General features: G+C 49.6%; 1 protein-coding gene and 1 pseudogene across 7 annotated transcripts in view; both read right to left on the reverse strand.

Annotated features, from left to right (window-relative positions):
* The window catches only part of MGMT (O-6-methylguanine-DNA methyltransferase), a 268,984-nt gene that overhangs the window by 197,106 nt on the left and 51,377 nt on the right, over positions 1 to 20,501 (reverse strand). For 4 of the 7 annotated variants that reach the window (XM_057737220.1, XM_057737224.1, XM_057737222.1 and 1 more), the window contains one exon: positions 14,935 to 15,071. In XM_057737220.1, coding sequence (XP_057593203.1) covers positions 14,935 to 15,071 — 137 coding nt within the window. Of the gene's footprint in view, positions 1 to 8,460; positions 8,542 to 14,934; positions 15,072 to 20,501 lie in introns of those variants that run through there. The other 3 variants (XM_057737226.1, XM_057737225.1, XM_057737227.1) reach the window with 2 other exon arrangements.
* Positions 1,293 to 1,392, reverse strand: LOC130854673 (U6 spliceosomal RNA; annotated as a pseudogene).

The following is a 20,501-nucleotide window of genomic DNA, read 5'->3' on the forward strand; positions in this document are numbered from 1 at the left end:
TATGGAACTTTAGGCAATAAAAATCTGGAGAGCTCTCGAAAACTCAGATGCAAAAAACAAGGTATCACATGATTAATTACCCTTTAATAAGGGATCCCGGAGCTGGCATGATGGAGTGAAGGGAAGAAGGGCTGCAGAAGTGAGGAAGTTAATGAAATGGATAAGCAAGTCACGGGCAGAAGTCCTGTCCTGGCACTAACAATGCGTCTACGGGACCGGAGGAGGTGGCATGGAGGACGACACGCTAAAATGATAAAAAAACGCTCCCTTCTTTCCTTCAACAGACTTGCCAATTTCATAAATGAATTCTAACAAAGAAATCAACCAGCTGCGGTTTCCTACTTTTTGAAATGAAACATTACAGCAAAGGGCGTGACGCAGTGGGTACTGAGCAGGCCGTGCCCACGGGCTGCCCGTGCTCCCGTGTCTGCTCCTCTGGCCAGCAGGGAAGAAGGGGCCACGTCCACCACAGACAGCTCTGCATCTCCTCCCACGCCCAGGTCTCCCCCACGTCCTGTCTCCCCCCTCCCGGAGGAGTCACTGCTCCAGCAACAAGGGCCTGAACACAACTCCTGTCCTTCCACACCGGGGGTGCTTCTTGCTCTCGGACAACCCTCCAAACCCCACTGCCACCCGCAGGCAGGCTGCCCCTCAGACGTCAACTAACCGGGCCTAGTGAGGGCAGCCGCTCAGCCGGCAGGCACACAAGGAACAAGAGATGACCTGCGGCTGGGGCTGGGCCTGGCCCACGAAGGCCTCTAGGACAGTAGAGGGAGCCTCAGACGAGGGACCTCCAGGTGTGGTTCCCTCGCCAGGCAGCCTGGTGGCCCTGGCAGGACACTGGGTCTCTAGACTTTGGGTCCTCTACCTGGAAAGTAAGAGGGCTGGACTGGATGCTGCCCAAGGTCCCTTACAGTTCTGATGGTCCGGGGACCCAGGAAATTCCAAGAGTAATCTGCAGAGAAGCATCCAGAATGTATTAACATCTATTAACTGGAATCCTTATCATTTGCCTGCACAATTCTTAGTTAATATTTGAAGTAAACATCAGCACTTCTTATAATTCCTTGAAAAGAAGTTCACGCGGGCGTGCAAACTGATGGAAGCCACCATATAGACAGAAAGACCCACAGAACCTGGTGCAGAAGGATGGGGTCTGAGAGCAGGCTGGGACAGAGAAACAGACATGCCCGGCCCAGCTTCACCTTTTTCCCTGGACAGGCACAGCAGGAGGTGCTGGAGAAGACTGCCACAAGGCCACTTGCAGGCCTCGGGGTTTTGCTTTTTTTTAAAAAAATGTGGAAAGAATTTGTGTGTCATCCCTACACAGGGGCCATGCTAATCTTCCCTGTATCATTCCAATTTTAGTATATGTGCAGCCCAAGCAAGCACTGAGGCCTCAGGTTTAACTGTTCTGCCCAACGCCACAGAGTACCATGCAGTCCAGACTCGGCCTCTGCCGTTTTAACTGAAGTACAGTTGATGTACAATATTATATAAGTTACAGATGTACAATATAGTGATTCACAATTTTTAAAGGTTATACTCCATTTACAGCTATTACAAAGTGCTGGCTGTATTCCTCATGTTGTACAATATATCCTTGTAGCTTCTTTTATACCTAACATTTTTTACCTCTTATTCCCCTACCCCTATAGTGCCCCTCCCCCTCCCCACTGGTAATCACTAGTTTGTTATCTACACCTGTGCGTCTGCTTCTTTTCTGCTATGTTCAGTAGTTTGTCTCAGCCTTCACATACAAGTGATATAATACAGCATTTGTCTTCCTCTATCAGACTTCTTTCACTTAGCACAATGCCCTCCAAGTCCATCCGTGGTGCTATGAATGGCAAAATTTCATTCGTTGCTTGATGGCTGAGTAGTAATCCATTGTATATACATATACCACATTTTTGGTTAGATTTATTATGTTATATTGATTTTTGACATATAATAAACTGCATATATTTAAAGCGTACAACTTGATATTTTTTTTCTTATTAGCAATGTATATATGGCCATCTCAATCTCCCGATTCATTCCACCCAAACCACCCCTCCCTCCGCTTTCCCCACTTGGTGTCCATGTGTTTGTTCTGCCTTGCAAACCAGTTGATGCGCGCCACTTTTCTATATTCCACATACACACACACCCCACATCTTCTGTATCCATTCACCTGCTGATGGAAACCTGGCAACTGTAAATGCTGCTGCTATGGACACCGGGGTTCGTGTATCTTTTTGAATTAGTGCCTTTTTTTTTTTTTTTCAGATATATACCCAGGAATTGCTGGGTCATACGGTAGTTCTATTCTTAGTTTGTTTTTTGTTTTCTTATTGGCTGCATTGGGTCTTCGTTGCTGCGTGCGGGCTTTCTGTAGCTGCGATAAGTGGGGGCTACTCTTCATTGCAGTGCACGGGTTTCTCACTGCAGTGGCTTCTCTGGTTGTGGAGCACAGCCTCTAGGTGCACGGGCTTCCGTTGTGGCTTGTGCGCTCTAGAGCGCAGGCTCAGTAGTCATGGTGCGTGGGCTTAGTTACTCCACGGCATGTGGGATCTTCCCGGGGGGGCTCGATCGAACCCATGTTCCCTGCACTGGCAGGTGGATTCTTAACCACTGCGCCACCAGGGAAGCCCTATTCTTAGTTTTTTGAGAAACCTCCATACTGTTTTCTACAGGGGCTGTACCAATTTACATTCCCACCAACCGTGTAGGAGGGCTCCCTCTCCTCCACAACCTCACCAACATTTGTTGTGTTCTTTTTGATGACAGCTATTCTGACAGGTGAGAGGTGATAGCTCACTGTGGTTTTGACCTGCATTTCCCTGATGATTAGCGATGTCCCACATTTTTTCATGCACCTGTTGGCCATCCCCATTTCCTCTCTGGAAAAATGTCTATTCAGTTCTTCCGTCCATTTTTTAAGGACACCACCGACAAAACAAAAGAAAACCTACTGAATGGGAGAAAATATTTGCAAAGGATATGATAAGGGGTTAACACCCAAAATATATAAACAGTTCATACAACTCAACAAAAAAAACCAAACCACCCAATTAAACAATGGACCTGGCCTCTTGACAGTCATTGCACTTGTGTGCATGTCAGATCCCATCTCCAACCCCCACCACTTTCTGACAACTGGAAGAGGGGCTGACGCCTCCCTCCTCTCCCCAGTCCCACCGGCCAGCCCCAGCACTCCATACGGCCCCACGGACACCCGGGAATTGCATGTGAGACCAGACCGCGTGCAGAACTAGCAGACAGCAGAGGACTTTCAGCACCACTTGTGGTGACAAAGGTGTTAGTCTCAAAATATTATTTTCAATAAAAGTTTTGTTTACCTAGAAAAGATTTAAACACACCAGAAACTCTGAAGGAAATAAGCGGCCCAGTTCTTTTTAATAAAAGCAGTGCTCAGTTATACAATAACTCTTCCTAACAGTCTTAAACTGGATAAAATAAAGATCTGAAAGCTATGCATTTTTCCAGATGAATTTTAGAAAGGAAAAACCGCTGTTTGGGGGAGGCTATTTCTGGGGTATCTTTAATAACTGAAAACAAGAATTTCATTTTCTCTAGGTTTAAAAGCATGTATTTTTAGTGGAAGCAACATTAAAGAAGCAGAACAGAAATGTCTAGAATGTGTAATTTATATATGCATGTGTGCACACATATTTAATGCTCACATAAACACATTATACACAGACATCTGAAACATGAACAAAAAAAAAAAATCATATCCCAAGGCTTACATTTTCCTATTGTAATGGGTTAAGTCTTAAAAATGTTTCCCCTCGTAACTGCATCCTTCTAGAGCTGTTTATATTCCATTTTTAGCTTGTCTAAACACCCTGGCAGAAGACTGAGGTTGGAATGTGCAGAATCCCAACATGGAAATTCCTTGCCGAGGGACCCTGCCCTGGCATGAGCTGGATGGGACAGCTCCCAGCAACATGGCTTCTACAGAATGAAAAGAAATGCCACCTCCCCAGGCTGTGTGCTCAGCTCGAATCCTCCGGCCCCACCTGACCAGCACGGCTCCTGTGTGAAGTCACCTGCAGGAGGAGCAGAATGGTTGCTTCACTGGCTGAAGGCTTCGACGGCTGCTCACGCAGAAGCGATGGGCACCGCCACTGTCACGTGGCAGAAGCTACAGAGTGAGAGCTCTTCCTAAATGCTTTACCTGTGCTGGTCAGTGAGGACAGGGAGGCCACCCTTCTGGACGAAGGCACGTGAGAAGTAGCTTTAAAAGTACTAACAGGATTCCATCAGAAAAATTACAGCAAGGAAACGACAATCCCCTCAACACACACTGTGTGTGAGCCTTCTGCCAGCAGATGCCAAAAATGAAAGTAAATGCCGGTCCAGGAGGACCAACGTTCTTCCACGGAACCACTCAGAATCTGCAGGTGTGTCGACACTTAATCTAGTACGTGAGCCCTTTTACTTAAAAAAGATTGGTGCGCATATGCACGTGTGTAGATCACGTGGGGGTGTGTGTCACGGAAATGCTTATAGATAGATATACTGGGGCTCTTAGAGAAACACTAAATGAAACTAGAAAAGACCTGGTAACAGAAGTGGCTAAAAGCCCAAAAGCAATCAACACAGACGAGGTAAAACCAAGACACAGATACTGGGCAGAGGGAATGCCGAGCGCTTCCCTCAACTCCCTGGAGCTGCAGCTGTGAGTGCAGGTCAGTCCGCAGGGGCACCGAAGAAAACCACAGAACGCGCACACGAGGTGACCGGCGCCTGCTGCACCCCAGCCCCGACACAAAGCTCTGAGAGCAAACAGAGGGTAAGAGACACTGGGTGTGAACGCAACCGCATTTGGGGTCTGAGTCCCCGCTGGACTCCCTCTCACGGCACGGCCCTGCTACGCAGGGTCTATCTCGATTTTGGATCGAGCCGTTTCCACTCAGACACATGGTAAACCACCACCAAGGCCCTGGCCTCCGGAGTCAAAGCTGAAACTAGTTGGGTGGGAAATGCTGGTTTCCCACCTAAGAGCTTAAAGAAAACCTGAAGTCAGTATTAGACCCCTGAGAGTCTGATACTGAGGGAGCAGACACCTATAAGCAATTTCAACATGACACCCAACCGGCCCTGTCCTTGGCCTCCCCGACGCCATCCTCCCGTTCCCTTCTGTGTCTTCGCTTTTCTTCAGTTTTCTTTGGTGCTTCTCCTGACCAGCTCCCTTGTTCAACTGCTCCTCCAGATCCTTCTTTCCTCCTCACGGCGTCCGTGTACCCTACGCCCTGAGAGCTAGCACCACCACCTGGTCAGTTACCCAAGCCAGGCCCAAGGCCCTGCAACACGCCTTCTCCCGCCAGGCCTCCACCCGCCTCCCCCCCCATCGCTCAGATGCCAGCTCCACTGGCTCTACCACCAATGTCCCAACCCGGTTCTACCACCAATGCCCTGGGCTTAGGCCCGAGCCCCCTCTCCTCCCAGCTATTTTAACCACCTCCACGCTTGCTCACACACACCCCTCCGTGGAGGGATGGGACACCACACTTGACTGCCCACCCCCAGACCTGTCCTGTGCTGGGTGTGAGCTCTGTGTAGGTGGAGCTGTCACATTCATTACTGTACCGACCCCAATGCACGTCCCGAAGGCACAGGGCCTGTCACACAGCAGGCACTCACATGTTTTCAGTGAGCAAACAAGTGACTCTAACTTAATCCTAAATTTATTCAATGTTTTTGTCACAAAAAGACCCACTTCTGTCACTTGATATAGCAACTGGAAATAAAAATTCTGCATGCATCTGACACAAGACAATGCTTCAGTTAAATTCAAAAATTAAACTCATTTAACCTTTAACTCAATTTAAATTCTAAACTGATGTGCATCCAAGAGCTACCCTGTACATTAATATCAAGGAGCTAATCTTATTAGAGACAATTTAAAGAAAATAAATTTAACAAACCAAGGATATTTTGAGAGTTTACAGCTTAAATGACATTAATATTTTAAAAACAAAAGTTGAAAATTATTCACTAGTCACAGACGGTTTAAATACCAGCAAATATTAGAGATACATGAGCAATACCAATGCTGGAAACCAAAATCCAAAGGCAAAATATGAGAAATACACGTCCATGGTCTTAGACACCACACAGCTTGGTTTCCACAAAAGCAGAGGGGGAGGCCATGAGCTGCAACCTGGTCCCGAGGAAGGAGTCCAAAGAAGTGGCTCTGAGTTCCAGCCACCAAGCTCCTCACGTGGCATCAGCTCTGTCCCCTGTGAAATGGGCACAGCATCACCTGACAAGCTTTAAATACCAGCACGTGTGCGTAACCATCCTCTAAGTCCGAGGTGCACATGTCCTACGTGAGGTAGGCAGATACATACGGGGACAGGTCACTGTATCCTTTTTGTTCCCACAGCAAAGTTTTGAGCTGGAATCTTCAAATTAGACATGAACTGGTGGATATTCCACTTTAAAGACATTCTCATCCAGGCACCCAGCACAAAAGTCACCCCAGTTCTCATATTACTAAACCCCAACCAGGACTGTCTCGGGGCTCTCACCAGGGAAGGAAAGGTCAGCACCCGGAGTGGCCCTCAGTGGTGAAAACCCAAGTAAGCAGAGGGGCAGCCTCTTCTCCCCTCCAGCCTCCCTCCTGACACCCTGGGACCAGCCTCCCTCATCCACCTCCACTTCCTTTGCCAAGAAGCATCAACACAGGGCCGTGGAGCTGCCCAAGGACTGCACACTGCGGCCAGCACTCGGCTTCTCACACAGGGCCCATCCCTTCCAAGGGGAGCTCCTCTTCCCTGATGTCTACATCGCTCCCAGCAACACAACCTCTCCTGGAAAAAGACTCCGGAAGAAGATGGAAGCGACCTCTAAGATATTACAACATGGTCATCAATTCCACTGTTTCTCTCGGAGTTTACTTAACCTCATCCCTCTCACAATTTGAACAAGCCTTTAACCAACGTCCCCGACCGCAGCTAATGAGAAGGAAGTGGAATGGGGCGAGGACTGCGAGAGACTGGAAGAGGGGACCAGCAAGCGGGCACGGGACACTGGGGGAGGCACAAAACCACAGAGCCGGACGGAGGGAGGCGGCAGGAGGGACCCCGCCCATGTCCAGGCGGCAGTGATGCCTCCAAAGGGCCGTGGAGGGGGCTGCTGATGTGGCCAGTTCCACCAGAAACGGCCCCTGCAAGACCACAGGTCCTGGACGGGACGCCACGCACAGTCCAGGCCCTGTGAGCCTCGGGGTGAGGCCGACACACAGTGGGCCCTTTCCTTAGGGTGAAAGCTGCTGTTTGGAGAAGATGAGGAAGAGCCCAGAGCTCTTATTCAGCAAGGATTTCCCTCTGCACCCAGTGAGGGCGCTGCCGACACCCGTCCTACAGGGACCACACGCCTTATGGCCCACGTCTCCTCCTTATGGGAGAAGGGAGCAAAAGGCAACAGGAGAGCCGTCTCTCTGGGAAAGCAGGCGTGAACAGACGTGAAGGCCAACACCTCTGAAGGGAAGGGGACTGTTCTGAGCAGAGGATTTCAGGGTTTTCACACGCCGCGGAGGAAGACATCCACCTTCCTCTGCTTGGAATTAGCCAATTTATCGTCTTTATTCTAAAGTGCTCTTACACTCCAAATGTTGGAAACTTGCAAAGAAAAAAAAATCCTTTACTCGGACAGTTTGGTCCATATTTTGAAACCACATATTTGTAGCTGTCATTCACCTGTTCTTTCCTTCCCTCCAAGAGGATCCTGGCAGGCTTAAAATTAAATGAACCAAAGCGGCTTCTAACTCACGGACACAGGCCCGTACCTCTTGCCACCTCTGTCTCCCTGAGACACAGTGCTAAGATTGGCAGGAATGGACGTTCTGCGTTGCTCCTTTCTCTTCGATGGGCCCAGGAAACTTGAGATCTCAGTGATGCTTCCTTAGAAACTGTCCAACTGCCTTGCTACCACCCTTCACCCTGACCCAGGTGAACAGTGACCCAGCGCAACAGGCGGAGACACTTGGGGCGGGGGGAGGGGAAGGGGAAAGGAAAAGTAAAGAGGACGAAAGCGAGGGAAGCCACGCGTGCCTGCTTCTTTTTTCCGGGTCGGAAAGCACACAGCTGCCCGCGCGCACGCGGCACCGCGGCTCTCCGTGGGTGTGCAGCGCTACCAGCAGCGGAGCCCAGCCGGCGTGGACGCTCCCCAGCACGCGCACTGGCCTGTGCTGCACCCGCAGCCCCGCGGCTCCGCGGCCCTGGACCCGCCCCACCTGGGGAACCGGGGAGCGCCCCCCGAGACTCTGCAACTGCAGAGAAGCAGCCTGGCTCCCCCCGCCCCGCCCACCTCTTCGGCCGTCAGCCTGAAAGCCGACGCCACGTCTCGCGTGTAAAGGACACTGAGAGTGAAGCAGGCGCACGACCTGCGACACGGACGGCGTACGTCAGGAGAGGAGCTCTGCTCACACTATGGATAACTCACCCCGAGCCAGAAACCGGGAGGCAGCGAGGCCCCTTGACACCCCGTCAGACTCAGGCTCGCCAGGGCATCCAAGCACTTGCTCTGAAAAACAGATGATTTCTATGAAGCCACAGAGCTTGGCAAGTTTTCCTCACAGAAACATGCTTATTTGACTCAAGAGACCTCCTTAAGGAACATTCTGTAAAATAAAATAATCACACAGTTAAGCACACACAACACAAATCATTATTTCAAGCCACTGAAGAAAAGCAACCAGACAACCGAACCCACGGCAGGTAAAATTCCCGTGGCGTGTGTTCTGGCCATTCCTTTCCTGGGGCGCTTCTTCAGTTGTTTATCCTTAAGAACACGTTCTTCTCTTCCTTGAAAGACCAACTATAATAAAGCAAGTGCTGTGTCTATATTCAAATTTCCCAATCTGTCGGGAAGAATCAACGTATGAGTGTCCTGGGAAGGTTTTCATGATGTGCGGACTCTCAGGAACTGTCTTGACCTGGTAACAGGCAGACCAACCTGCAGTGAGGTCCCCTAGAGGGGAGCACATGGCAGGCCCAGGCCTCGTGGGGTCAATGGCCCCAAAGAGGGCCCCGACATCCTTGCATTCTCTTGATGGCCCACTTAGTTATTTTAAATATTTAAAGATGAACAGGAAAGCAGCAAATGCACGTGGAAACCATCAGTCACTATCCATTCAAACCAACAGACCCGATTCAACTGCAAGAGTCCAACTTCCCTTCAAAAGGCCTCAAAGGCACCTTCCTTCCTTCAGTGGAGTGATGCTTTTGGCACATTCCAGGGGTGAAAACTGGCAGTGCACCTGATGAAGCGGGCACAGAGGCCCTCCCATGACACTCTCTCAGGTCCTAGAGGGTCCGGGCCCGCCCCCCTCGGCCAGCCGGCCACCCAGGTCCTCGTAGGAGGGTAAGGCCTAACCTACACGCTCCTCCCACCCTCAGCACCAGAGCTGGAGGGGGCAAGACACTAGGAGGCAGAAATGACAATGCTCTACCCAGACCACTACCATACCATACATTCCTATCAAGTAGAAAACAGCTGGCATGCGCTTTTAAATTTTTCAAAATAGAGAAAGTTTTTCAGTGGCTTACTTTGGTTGGAGTATAACTTTTTCACTTGCATTTTGCATTTTTCTAAAAATATTTATATAGAAAAAATTAAAAAATGAAAACCAAAGGTAAATTATTGACAGACATGGAGCACATGCAATTAATTCTCTCCAGCTTCCCGGATCCAAAAGTCCTTCTGCTGTTCTCGTAAAGTTAAGCCTAACCCAGGGTCGTACAGCCCACATTTAAGTAACCAGATACTACAGTCCACGTTATGGAAAACTAAACAAGCCCCCAGATAACACGTGCTCCTGCCCTGCTCGTTAGATTTTAGACATCGTGGGGAATAATGATGAGGTCAAAGCTCTGCAGCCACATGAAGAGGGCATGGGGAGGGATCAGTGGAGCTCTTGCAAAAGACAGTTGCTCGTGGAAACGTGATACGGACAGGGAGTTACAGAATTGAGACTATGAGACCACTTTCCAAATGCATATCCTTCACTCATATTTTTAAGAAACGTGAGTGATGGAACTTACACAAAAAAGAAATCAGTGATCACTGTGTGAAGCCATACGTACAGGTAGATGGACTAATAGGGGAGGCAGGAATCCTACTTTGTACAGAAGTGCGAAAGGAATTTCACTACAGACAGACTGCAGTGGCCAACTTCTAATTTATCCACCGAAGAAAGCAGCATGGCTTCAGAGGGAACAAAGATGCCAGGACTCACAAGCACTCAAAAAGGAGGGTGAGACCAGGGGCCCAGAGTCTCCAAGATGCTCTGCTCAAAACCCCTGGTGGCCACCACCCACCATCAGCAGAGCTAGAAGACAGGCGCTGGAGGGTGCAAATGGCTCCACCAAAAACACACCACGTCGAGGGAGGGCCCTCTGGAGGTGGGTGAGGGCAGCACCTGCTTCTATCAGCCAACAGGAGTTATAATTGGAAGCCTTCCTACCAGACCCAGATGGCATCAAACTGGAGGAAAAAGTTCCCCGACATGACTCTTCTGGAAAGCAGAGGAGGCAGACTTCCAAACTCACTCCATGTAGTCAGAAAACCCCAAATGCCTAAACCTCACAAAGACATACCAAGAAAAGAATTATAGACAAACACCCCTCATGAACGTAAACACATAAATGCTAAACAAAATAGCAAATTTAAGCCAGTAAAATTAAAGGGAAAAAAGATTATACCATGAATTGAATGATGTGGTACACTATTTCAAGGCTGGTTTAAAATCCTAAAATTAAGTTACTTCACATTTAAAAAATAGAGGAAGAAAACATGATTATGTTGATACATGTACAAAAACCATTTAACAAAATTCCCCAGCTTGAGGAAGCGTTCTCAGGATGAGGAAGGATGCTGTTAAAGCCAACAAAAGCAGCAGTCACCCTGACGGTGATATACTTGAGGCTTCCCCACAACTGGGACATGGGAAGGAGGTCCACTGTCATGACTGTTATGCAGCATCATACTGGACGTTCTAGCCAGTGCAACAAAAGAAATGAAAGGCAAAAAGATCAGAAAGAAATAAGCAAGGTGTCTTTACTCACAGGCATCATGATTTTCTACAGAGAAAATCTTAAGAAACTGCAAAAGAATTCCTGCAACTAAGAACTGAATTTAGTAAGATGGCAGAATAAAGCCAGCATACAAAAATCAAGTTATGTACCAGCAGCAGTAGTTTAAAAGTTATAAAAAAAAATTTTAAGCTGATTTAGAATATCATGAAAAACAAAGTACTTAGAAATCAGCTTTACAAAAGACACACAAGATCTTTAAGCTGGAAACTACAAAACTACTGAGAAAAATTAAACAGAACCTAAATAAATGCAGAGATAAACCACAGGCATGAACTAGAAAATTCAATTTAAGATGTCAACCCTCCCAAAATTGATACATCAATTCAATGAACTCCAATTAAAATCCCAATAGGCATTTTTGGAGAAATTGATACCTTGATTCTAAAAGTAATACAGAAAACTGAGACATAGAAACCAAGACAATTGTCCAAAAAAAAAAAAAAAAAAAAAAGATTTGCAAGATTCACATTAAATCAAGATTTATTACAAAGCTACATCAAGTCAGTGTAGCACTGGCACAGAACAGGTGAAAAGATGGGTTGAACAAAACAGTGTCCAGACATATATAACCCACACATGCATGGTCATGCGACTGATTTTTGAGAAAAGCACCGAGGTGATTCCATGCAAAAAGAAACTTTTTTTCCCTCTAACAAGTGATGCTGAAACAGCTAAACAACTGGAAAAAACAGTACTTCACAATAAGAAGCTTCATGATCATGCAACACATATCTAAACATAAAATGCTAAAATTATGTTTTTCAAAGAATTTATAAGAGAATACATTTGTGAAATTAGGGTAGGCAAATATTTCTTAAAGACACAAAATATGTTGAACAGAAAGGAAAAAAAGTTGGTCTTCCTCAAAATTAAAAACTTCTGTTCATTAGAACACATTAGGAAAGTAAAAACAAGCCCCTAACTGTGAGAAAATGACCAATACATGTACCTGATCACCAAACTGTAACCAGAACTACAAACTGACAACAAAACCCAAGAAAACACCAGTTAAAAAACGGACGAGGGACTTGCCTCACAACAAAAGCTTACTGAGAACGGTGTTCAGAGTAAGTCAAGAGGAGAGAGCGACATGCGAGAGCACACCAGAGACCCACCAGAATGGCTCAACTTTAAAAACTACCACCGCCACGTACGGTGAGAGGGCAGAATAGCAGAAATCCCCACACATTCCTGGTGAAAATGTACAATGGTAAACTCTGGGGAAAGGGCTGGCAATTTCTCATGAGGTTAAACATCCATCTGCCATGCGGTGCAGCCCTGCAACTCCACACCTAGGCATTCACTCCGGAGAAATGCAAAGCCACGTCCACAAAGAGGCTCGGACAAGGATATTCACAGCAGCTTTACCCACAGCAGCCCTGGGACGGACAACTCCATGGCCACCGCAGGAGAATGAATAAGCAAACTGTGCTGTATTCACGCAACCAGCTACTGCCTAATCAGAAAGAATGAACTACCTACTGATGCAAAGAACAACACGGGTGAACCTTGAAAACACGGTTGAGTCGAGTACAAAACCAGTGTATGTTGTATGGCTGCATTTATACAAAGCTCAACAACAAGCAAAACTAACCCAACATGACAGAAACCAGCAGAACGGGCGCCAACGGGGAGGGGCTGATGGGAACGGAGCATGGGGGAGCTTTCTAGAGTGTTTTGTATCTTGGTTTGGGCTGGCGGTTGCATGGTTGTACACATCTGTGAAAACTCATTGAACTTTACACCGAATGTCTGTGAATTTTATTATGCAATTTTTACTTTTTTTTTTTTTTTTTTTTTTTTTATTTGTGCTGGGTCTCAGTTGCGGCGCTTTTTTATTTGACTGCACTGGGTCTCAGTTGCGGTGCATGGGATCTTTAATTGTGGCATGCGGGATCTTTAGTTGCAGCATGTGGGATCTAGGTCCCCGACCAGGGATCACACCCGGGCCCCCTGCATTGGGAGCACGGAGTCTCAGCCACTGGATGGCCCGGGAAGTCCCTACCACAGTTTTTTTCTTTTTAATGAAGTAAGTGGTTAATTCTGAATATTCACACAGATAATTTTTATGCTGTTCTCTAATCCTGAGATATCCCTCCCCCAAAGTAACCACATATAACAAAACCCCTTACCCCTCTGCCCTCCACACGCACCACTGACGTCAGCCCGCACACGACAACCTCCATGCTTCCCGCTTGGTGTGGCCAGCGAGGAAAGAGAAGACGCAAATGCTGCCTCTGGAAAGGGAGGGCATCCCCTCCTTCCTCTCCTCTCTGTGCTGCTTGGGATGGGCGTGTGGCAGCTAGCACCCAAGAGCTTGGCCTGCAGATGCCGAGAGGAAAGCTGAGGGGCCAGACTCCAGGGACCATCCCTCCAGCAGAGCCGGTGTCACTGCTCAGTGCTTCTCCAGAGAAAGCGGCTGCATCTTATTAAGCTGTTACTTGGAGGAGCTTGTTTTCCACAGGTGAACCTAACCCTAACCTGAGAAAGTACAGAGAGGAGAAGTAAAGCTAAACTTCACCTTCACTCTATTCCCAAAATTTGTAATGGGCATTTAAAGCATCCTCCTCCTTTTTCTTCCCCAAATTCAGCCTCTTTTTTTTTAAACCAAAAAAAAAAAAAAAAAGAATTCAACATTGTGATTTACGGTGCATTCTGTGCACTGTGATTTCTGTGATTTACTGTGCAACTGAACATGCTAAAAGACAAAATGACATTTTCCTTACAAATTATTTGGTGCCTGTGATTTTCTGAATACTACAGCCAGATGGTTTTCATAGAAATAGAGAAGAGCATATTCATACAGTTCAAAGGTCTACTTATTCTTTGGTCTTAGAAAAGACTATTGATTGTAACACGCGGCTCTACAGGAAAAATCTCAACGGACGAGGCGAGGCGGATATTTACCACCACGCTAGCGCTCATCGTGGCCGTCGTGGCCGTCTCTGACCGGGTCCACTAAAGTCAATTCTCATGTTTCTTACCTACTTTCTTTATCTAACGTTCTTGGCACTGTGTTTATTAGCCAGTTAAGACAAGCAATGAGCAAAGAAGTGGGTGGTTTTTCCCCTTCTGTCAAAAATAACAAGAACTGTGATTTTAATACAACTGCTCCTTACAATCAATGAACGGAGGAAACAATGTTACATTTCAGAACAACATGAAGGGATGCTTTAAATTTTTTATGCTTTTACAATTAGAGAAAATAGTGGAGAGCGTTCAAAAAAGAGAAACGAGCTCTGCTGGCCATGGCAATACCCTAAACTTCAGGCTGAAAGGGGACTTCCTACCCCTTCTCCTCAGCGACACACACCCCGACAGTCAGACACCCGCTCCGAGAGGCCCGTGGAGCTCCTGATGAAGCAGTTCCGGGGCTCTGGAATGAGACTCACCTGGCAGGCTGATGAGCCGTGAAGGCTGGTCCTGATTTAAAAATCAAGGTTAGGCAAGCAGCTCCCTGTCTTCAAATTTCCAGAAAGATTCCCACATCCCACTTGCTCAAGAATCTTTCAAAGTGTTCAATGCTCACAGTCAGTCAACACCTCCGTAAATGTGTACATGAACACGCCCTGGGGCTCCTAATTACAGGTTATGTCCCCGTGGCTAATCGGAGGTGGACGGTTCCTGGGCAACAACAAGCACAGATGCTGAAAACAAACGACCACGGCCCTACCGTTTTTAGAGAGGTGCTAATTTTTGTGACTGGTAACGTGTGGCTGCGTGTTACGCTGTGATCAGTGGAGAACACGCAATAATCACGTTGCTTTTCACGGCTGCTCTGAACAAGCCACGCAGTGGGCGTCACACAACCCTCACTCACTCAGAGTCTGGGGTCTTCCAGCCACGCAGCTCTATCCCATGCAGACCCTGCTCGCAACCGGAGACCTCGATCTTCCCCAGAGGGCTGTCCATCATTTTGTATTTCATTTCACAGGTCTTGTTCATTCTCCCGAGCATCTAAAAAGAAACAATTTTTAAAGTTAGGCACCTGTGGAAGAGTTTGCTCACTTCTAAAGCACAACAGAAGCCTCAGTTACTTAAGACATAAAACATCTTCCAAGGTTTTTTCCCCATCTTTGGAATGTAATCATATAATGTGTCATTTTTATAACCTAGTTACTTTGAAAACAGAAGATTACCATAATTACCCAGAGAAGCCGACCAAGAGTACACTCTCCTTTCATTTCCTTAAATTACTATGTCCTCTCCTCATTCACCTTCAGCCAGTGCACAAAGCTGAAATAAGAGCTCCTTTTAAATAGTACCTAAAACTATTTAAAAGTTACAACTCTTTCAAAGAAAACTGAAGACAAATTATTTGATCATTTGAGTAAAATACATTTAAAAATAAAGCATTATGAAATGAATTACAGAAACGGAGTGAGATTCAACTCGGCGCTTAACACAACGGCCCCTGTGTTAACAGGTGGCTGCGGAGGCACACGCGTGTTGGAAAAGAGCCCTTACACTGCGGAGAGCATATACGTTTCATTTACATTCAAAGACGGGAACAACAGCTATACTATGATGTATCCTCCACGTGCACAATTTTGAGAGATATTAATTTTAGTCAACACAGCATAGGTTTAAAAGAAAGAACAGATGTACTAGGAGCAGGGAGAAGCCAGTACCAAGGTTTAGGCAAACTGACACTTTATAAAAGTCACTCTGACCCAAGGAGAGGCCAGAAGAGAGGACTGTGGACCAGAACACGCGCTGGGGACACCTCCTGTCCCCAGCAACTCCGGCTCTGCTTCCCGCACGCATTCCAGGGGAAGCACGTCTGTCTCCCGAGACCTTACACGCCAGCGTTTCCCAGAGCTCCACCCACAACCGCAGCCGCCGAAGGTAAAGGGAGCCCCGCAAGGCCTCCCCCGAGCTCCTGACTAGCAGTCGGGCTGCTGACTTGCTCTCCCGACGTCTGTGTCCTGGAAGCACGTCAAGGGAACTTGTCCAAAACTGCAACCTGCATAAATTCTCTCCCGTACACAGCGCTTCGGTGAGTGGGCGACCAACCATCCCTGTTCCCACCCCAAACCAGGACTTATCCTGGGAGTCCTCCTGCCCTCGCACCCGCGCACCTGCCTCTCACACACCCGCCCCTCACTGCGCACTGGCTCCATCGCTCAGCTCCTTCAGCTCCACCCCACCCTCCCGGGCTCCCTCACCAATGCTCACCTACCCGAGGGAGGGCCTCCTCCGGCCTCCACTACACCCGGGCGCGTCCCACTCCAACCAGCCCTCACCTCGAACAGCACATCACCGCTAACGACATGAGGGGGCTACAGCAGGGTCGGCAAACTGCAGCCCACAGGCTAAACCCGGCCGAGCACCTACTTTTGTAAATAAAGCTTCACTGGGACGCAGCCACACTCACTGTTTGTAGGCTGGTGGCTGCCGGCACGCGCCAGCGGGCACACTGACTGGCTGTCCTGCAGCCCTAAGTTCACGGACGCCCCTCACGTGCAGTGAGGGTTCCAGTATGCAGGCCTGGACACGGGGGATGTCCTCTCCCTGACCATCCAGTATGCAGCACACGGCCTGGGGTCTGCTCTACTGTGAAACCTCGATGCACCCCCACCGCCTTCACCCCGGGCTCTCGTCCCCTCTCTGTCTCCTCCCACTGCCTTCACCCCGGGCTCTCGTCCCCTCTCTGTGCCCTCCCCCTGCTCCTGCCATCACGCGCGGACTCCCTCCTCTGCCTCTCAACAGCTTCAGGGCAGAAGCACGTGTCGATGCCGTGAAGAGGTCAAGCAGCGCTCCCCACACCCCACGGCGTGCAAGCACCGCTCCAAGATTCCATCCTGAACCCTTGGCTCCGGAGCTGCCCTGGTCAACAGCCCCCTCTCTGTGCACACCGACAGGGGTCTGAATCGAACACCTCTCCAGCTCCCAGTAAGCGGACACAGGATTTTGCTGGGAAACCTTCTCAGAGGTGTGCCTGACATCAGAGATGCTCTCTGACACATCGCATTCCTTCCGTGGCTCCCCACTGCCTGAGGGATGAAAACCGAAAGAGAGTCCTCCCACCTGTCCACTTCATCACATGGAAACAGGGATCAGGCCAGGCAGAGGGAGATCATGGCCTCCTAGCCACAACCTTGAGAAAGTCACCTAAACTCTCTGAAACACAAGCGCTTTTACCTGTAGGATAAATGATACCTAATCATAGAGTTGGCACGAGGGTTAGTGGGAATGTGTGTAAAGACCCGACCTCCCGGGAGGATGCGAGATTGCTGTTACCCTGCCACAATTGACGCGCTAACCAAACGTCCTGGCCATTGACCTTGTCACCCAGAGTGCACTGCTCTCCTCCCTAAATTCTCATCCAGCAGCTTCAAAATCCTGATCATTCTTCAGCCAATTGCCACGCCTTCTCCCAGCCCCTGGGTGCTTTCCCTCATTTCCTGGAGCCAGAGTCAACTGCAGCCCCCTCACTCCCCCTCCCATCTGTGGACCTTTGCCATCACCCTGAGCTGCTGGCCGGTGAGCACGCCGCCCCGCGTCAGGGCCCCCCCGGGTGGCAGACGCATCACACACGGAAGGGGCTGAACCAGACCGTCAGCATGTCCACCACCCAGGCCAAGAGGCCAGCACAGCACTTCCCAAAGCGTGTTCAGGGAAGGGCTCTGCGGGCACGGTGAGATGCCCGGATGCACTGTTCCCTCCTGGGAAACGCACCCTACCCATTAGTGGGTTAACAGCTCTGAGCAGTCTTGCGACAGAAACCAGCTTCATTTCTTTACCGAGCGCTAGCAGACATGTTCACCGACCTATGCCTCCTGCCTCGTCCCCGTTCAGAAGCACTGGCCTCCGTCAAGCTGAAGGCTGCTTCTCAGCAGATCCAGGCTCAGGGCCCTGGCTCAGGCCTCAGATCTGGAGCCCAATGAGTCAGGAGCCCATCCCAGGCAGGACTCCTGCTGGCAAGCATCAGAAACTGATGCTGGCTAATTTAAGCCCAAAATCAAGTTACCAAAAGACTGTTCCCTAGCTCACAGAGCTTCTGGGAAGGCTGGAGAAGCAGGCTCAGAAAACAGCAGGAACCACGACTGGCTACAGTCCAACCACAGCCAACACCAAGCCTCAGGATACACCTGTGGGAACAACCAGGGACCACAGGCACTCAGCAGGCACCATGGCCACCGCTGCCCCTGGAGACAGGATGTCACAGCCACCATCAACTCCCTGCTGCCCAGGCTCCCTGTCGCCTGTCCCAGGATTCCAGGCCCAAGCAGGTGCCTAGAGCTGGCACGGGCCAGGCCAGCATGCAGCTGTGCCAAGCGGCGGGGAAAAGGGACTGCCTCCAGGAGGGCTTTGTCCACGTCAGCCCTGCTCAAGGACATGGACCCAGCACTGCTGCAGAAACTAGACTGGCACACACCCAATCAGGAGAAAGGCAAACATCAGATGTCCACTCCCTTTCCCAGGCCTCAACTTTTTCATCAGTAAAATAGGAATAGTCATAATACTGATTCCACCAACCTCATTGAGCTGTTCCATAGGCCCAGCTGGAGAAGACAGGAAAAGCCGTGAATGGGGCAGGTGGGCCGAACACTCCTGCAGTTTGGAAAGGACCTCTGCCCTACAAAGCACACAGCCAACCCTACCCCTTACTCTGAGGAAACACTGAGAAGACATATCTGGGTGTGCAGAGGTCGGGAGCAGGGCAGTAAAGGTGACTAGGGGCGCAGAGGCACGAGGATTTCCCTCACGTGGGAGGGCGAGCAGGTCTCTAGAGAGCTCGGGCCCCTCTCTCCTCCAGCAGAAAGGCCTTGCATGTTACCAAGCTGTCCCAGGAGCTGGGCTCTAAGCACAGCCTGGACTGGCTGCACTTCAGAGGCCGCTGGCCTGGAATGCGGAAGAAGGGCAGACGGCCAACCCCGCCGTAGCCTGAGCTGGAAGAGCTGCCTGTGAACCAAGCAGTGGCTACACACTCCAGCTCCTGCATCTCTGAACAGGACCAAAAGGACTCTGAGGCTCGGCCCGAAGGCGCCGTGCTGTCCAGTGAACAGCACGGGCATGCACCACACGCCCAGCAACACAGCACTGGCCCTGGACCAGCGGGTCTAACCCATGCCCCAAGTGCGGGCTGCCCCATCACATTAAGAACCAGCTCCGCGGGCCTCCACAGAACACGGTGGGCCAATCACAAATCATGCCAAGAACCGACAAAGAGCCATCAGCCCTGAGCAGGAATAAATGGCAAGTTCAGAATCTGAGCTCTGAACAGTGGCATATGTCACTGCTAGCCAGATCCACTCAGCTGGTCATTGAGCTATGTGAGTCGGAGGAGGTGAGCTCCTTAAACGTCCTCATCAGTTAAAAGCAGAATGGAAATCAAATCCCACTTCAATCTTCCTGAATGTGAGGATTCCCCGGAACTACCTCCCCTAAGACTCGGGCCTGGTACCCACCAGCCCAGCTCCTTCTGGACATGGCCTGGCTGGGTTGTACTTTCACTAGTGCCTCTGGGTTTTGAAGCCCATTAGCAGAACCACTGCTAGTCAAAGATAATGCACTCTAACCCACCAATGGCCTCATTGCCAGAAAAAGAAAAGCTGCAATTTTTACATAATTTTATACCAACCCAGCCAGACATGGCATTTGAGACTCCTCAGAAACCTGTGCACCACTTTCTTTCCTGTAGACAACCAGGACGTTCAGCACAGAGTCCTTCCATGAGCAGAAGTAAAAATTAGCTGCATACTGAATCCTACTATGTAATGGATACTGTGTCCCCAGGACAGAAGCACTGGGCCATTTGGCATGATGTGTTTGTTGACGAGAAGCCCAGGCTGAAATAGCAGGTGTGCTGCAGGTCCCATGGAGCTGGCAGGCCTGGCGGGCAGGTGGGGGGATGCCTGCAGACGAGATGGGGGTGTCACAGACACCAGGAGGGACCCACAGAGGCTGAAACCGGGCAGCAAGAAGAGTGAGGCTTCAATAGCAGGCGAATGCATCAGGGAGCAAGAGCGTCTCAACACAGGCTGGTGGGAGGTGCCGCCCGGAAAGCAACAATGCCAAACACACACGGGGCTGCCATGCACGACGGTGGCACAAAGAAGCTGATGGAATTCTGAGCCTGGTGAGTATGACAGACCTGCCCGACACCCCCCACAGCGACGTCTCCACGCTCCAGAGGCCAACCCATTGCCAGGCTCCGAAGATGAAATCCCACCAGGAGTTCCATCAACTAACACCAGCCCAGAGAAGGCCATGATTGTGACCCCAAGAAGTGAGCTAAGAAGAGAACAGCACCCAGGAAAGACAGCTGCTCACTGTGGACTCTACAATATCCACACCCCCAGCCTAAGCACCAGGCCCAGGGCCAAGCAGCCTCGCAGGACTCACAGGGAGGCTGCCGCCGGGCAGGGAGGGCCACCGCCA

This window comes from Hippopotamus amphibius, chromosome 5 (genome assembly GCF_030028045.1).
Source record: "Hippopotamus amphibius kiboko isolate mHipAmp2 chromosome 5, mHipAmp2.hap2, whole genome shotgun sequence".
NCBI lineage: Eukaryota > Metazoa > Chordata > Mammalia > Artiodactyla > Hippopotamidae > Hippopotamus > Hippopotamus amphibius.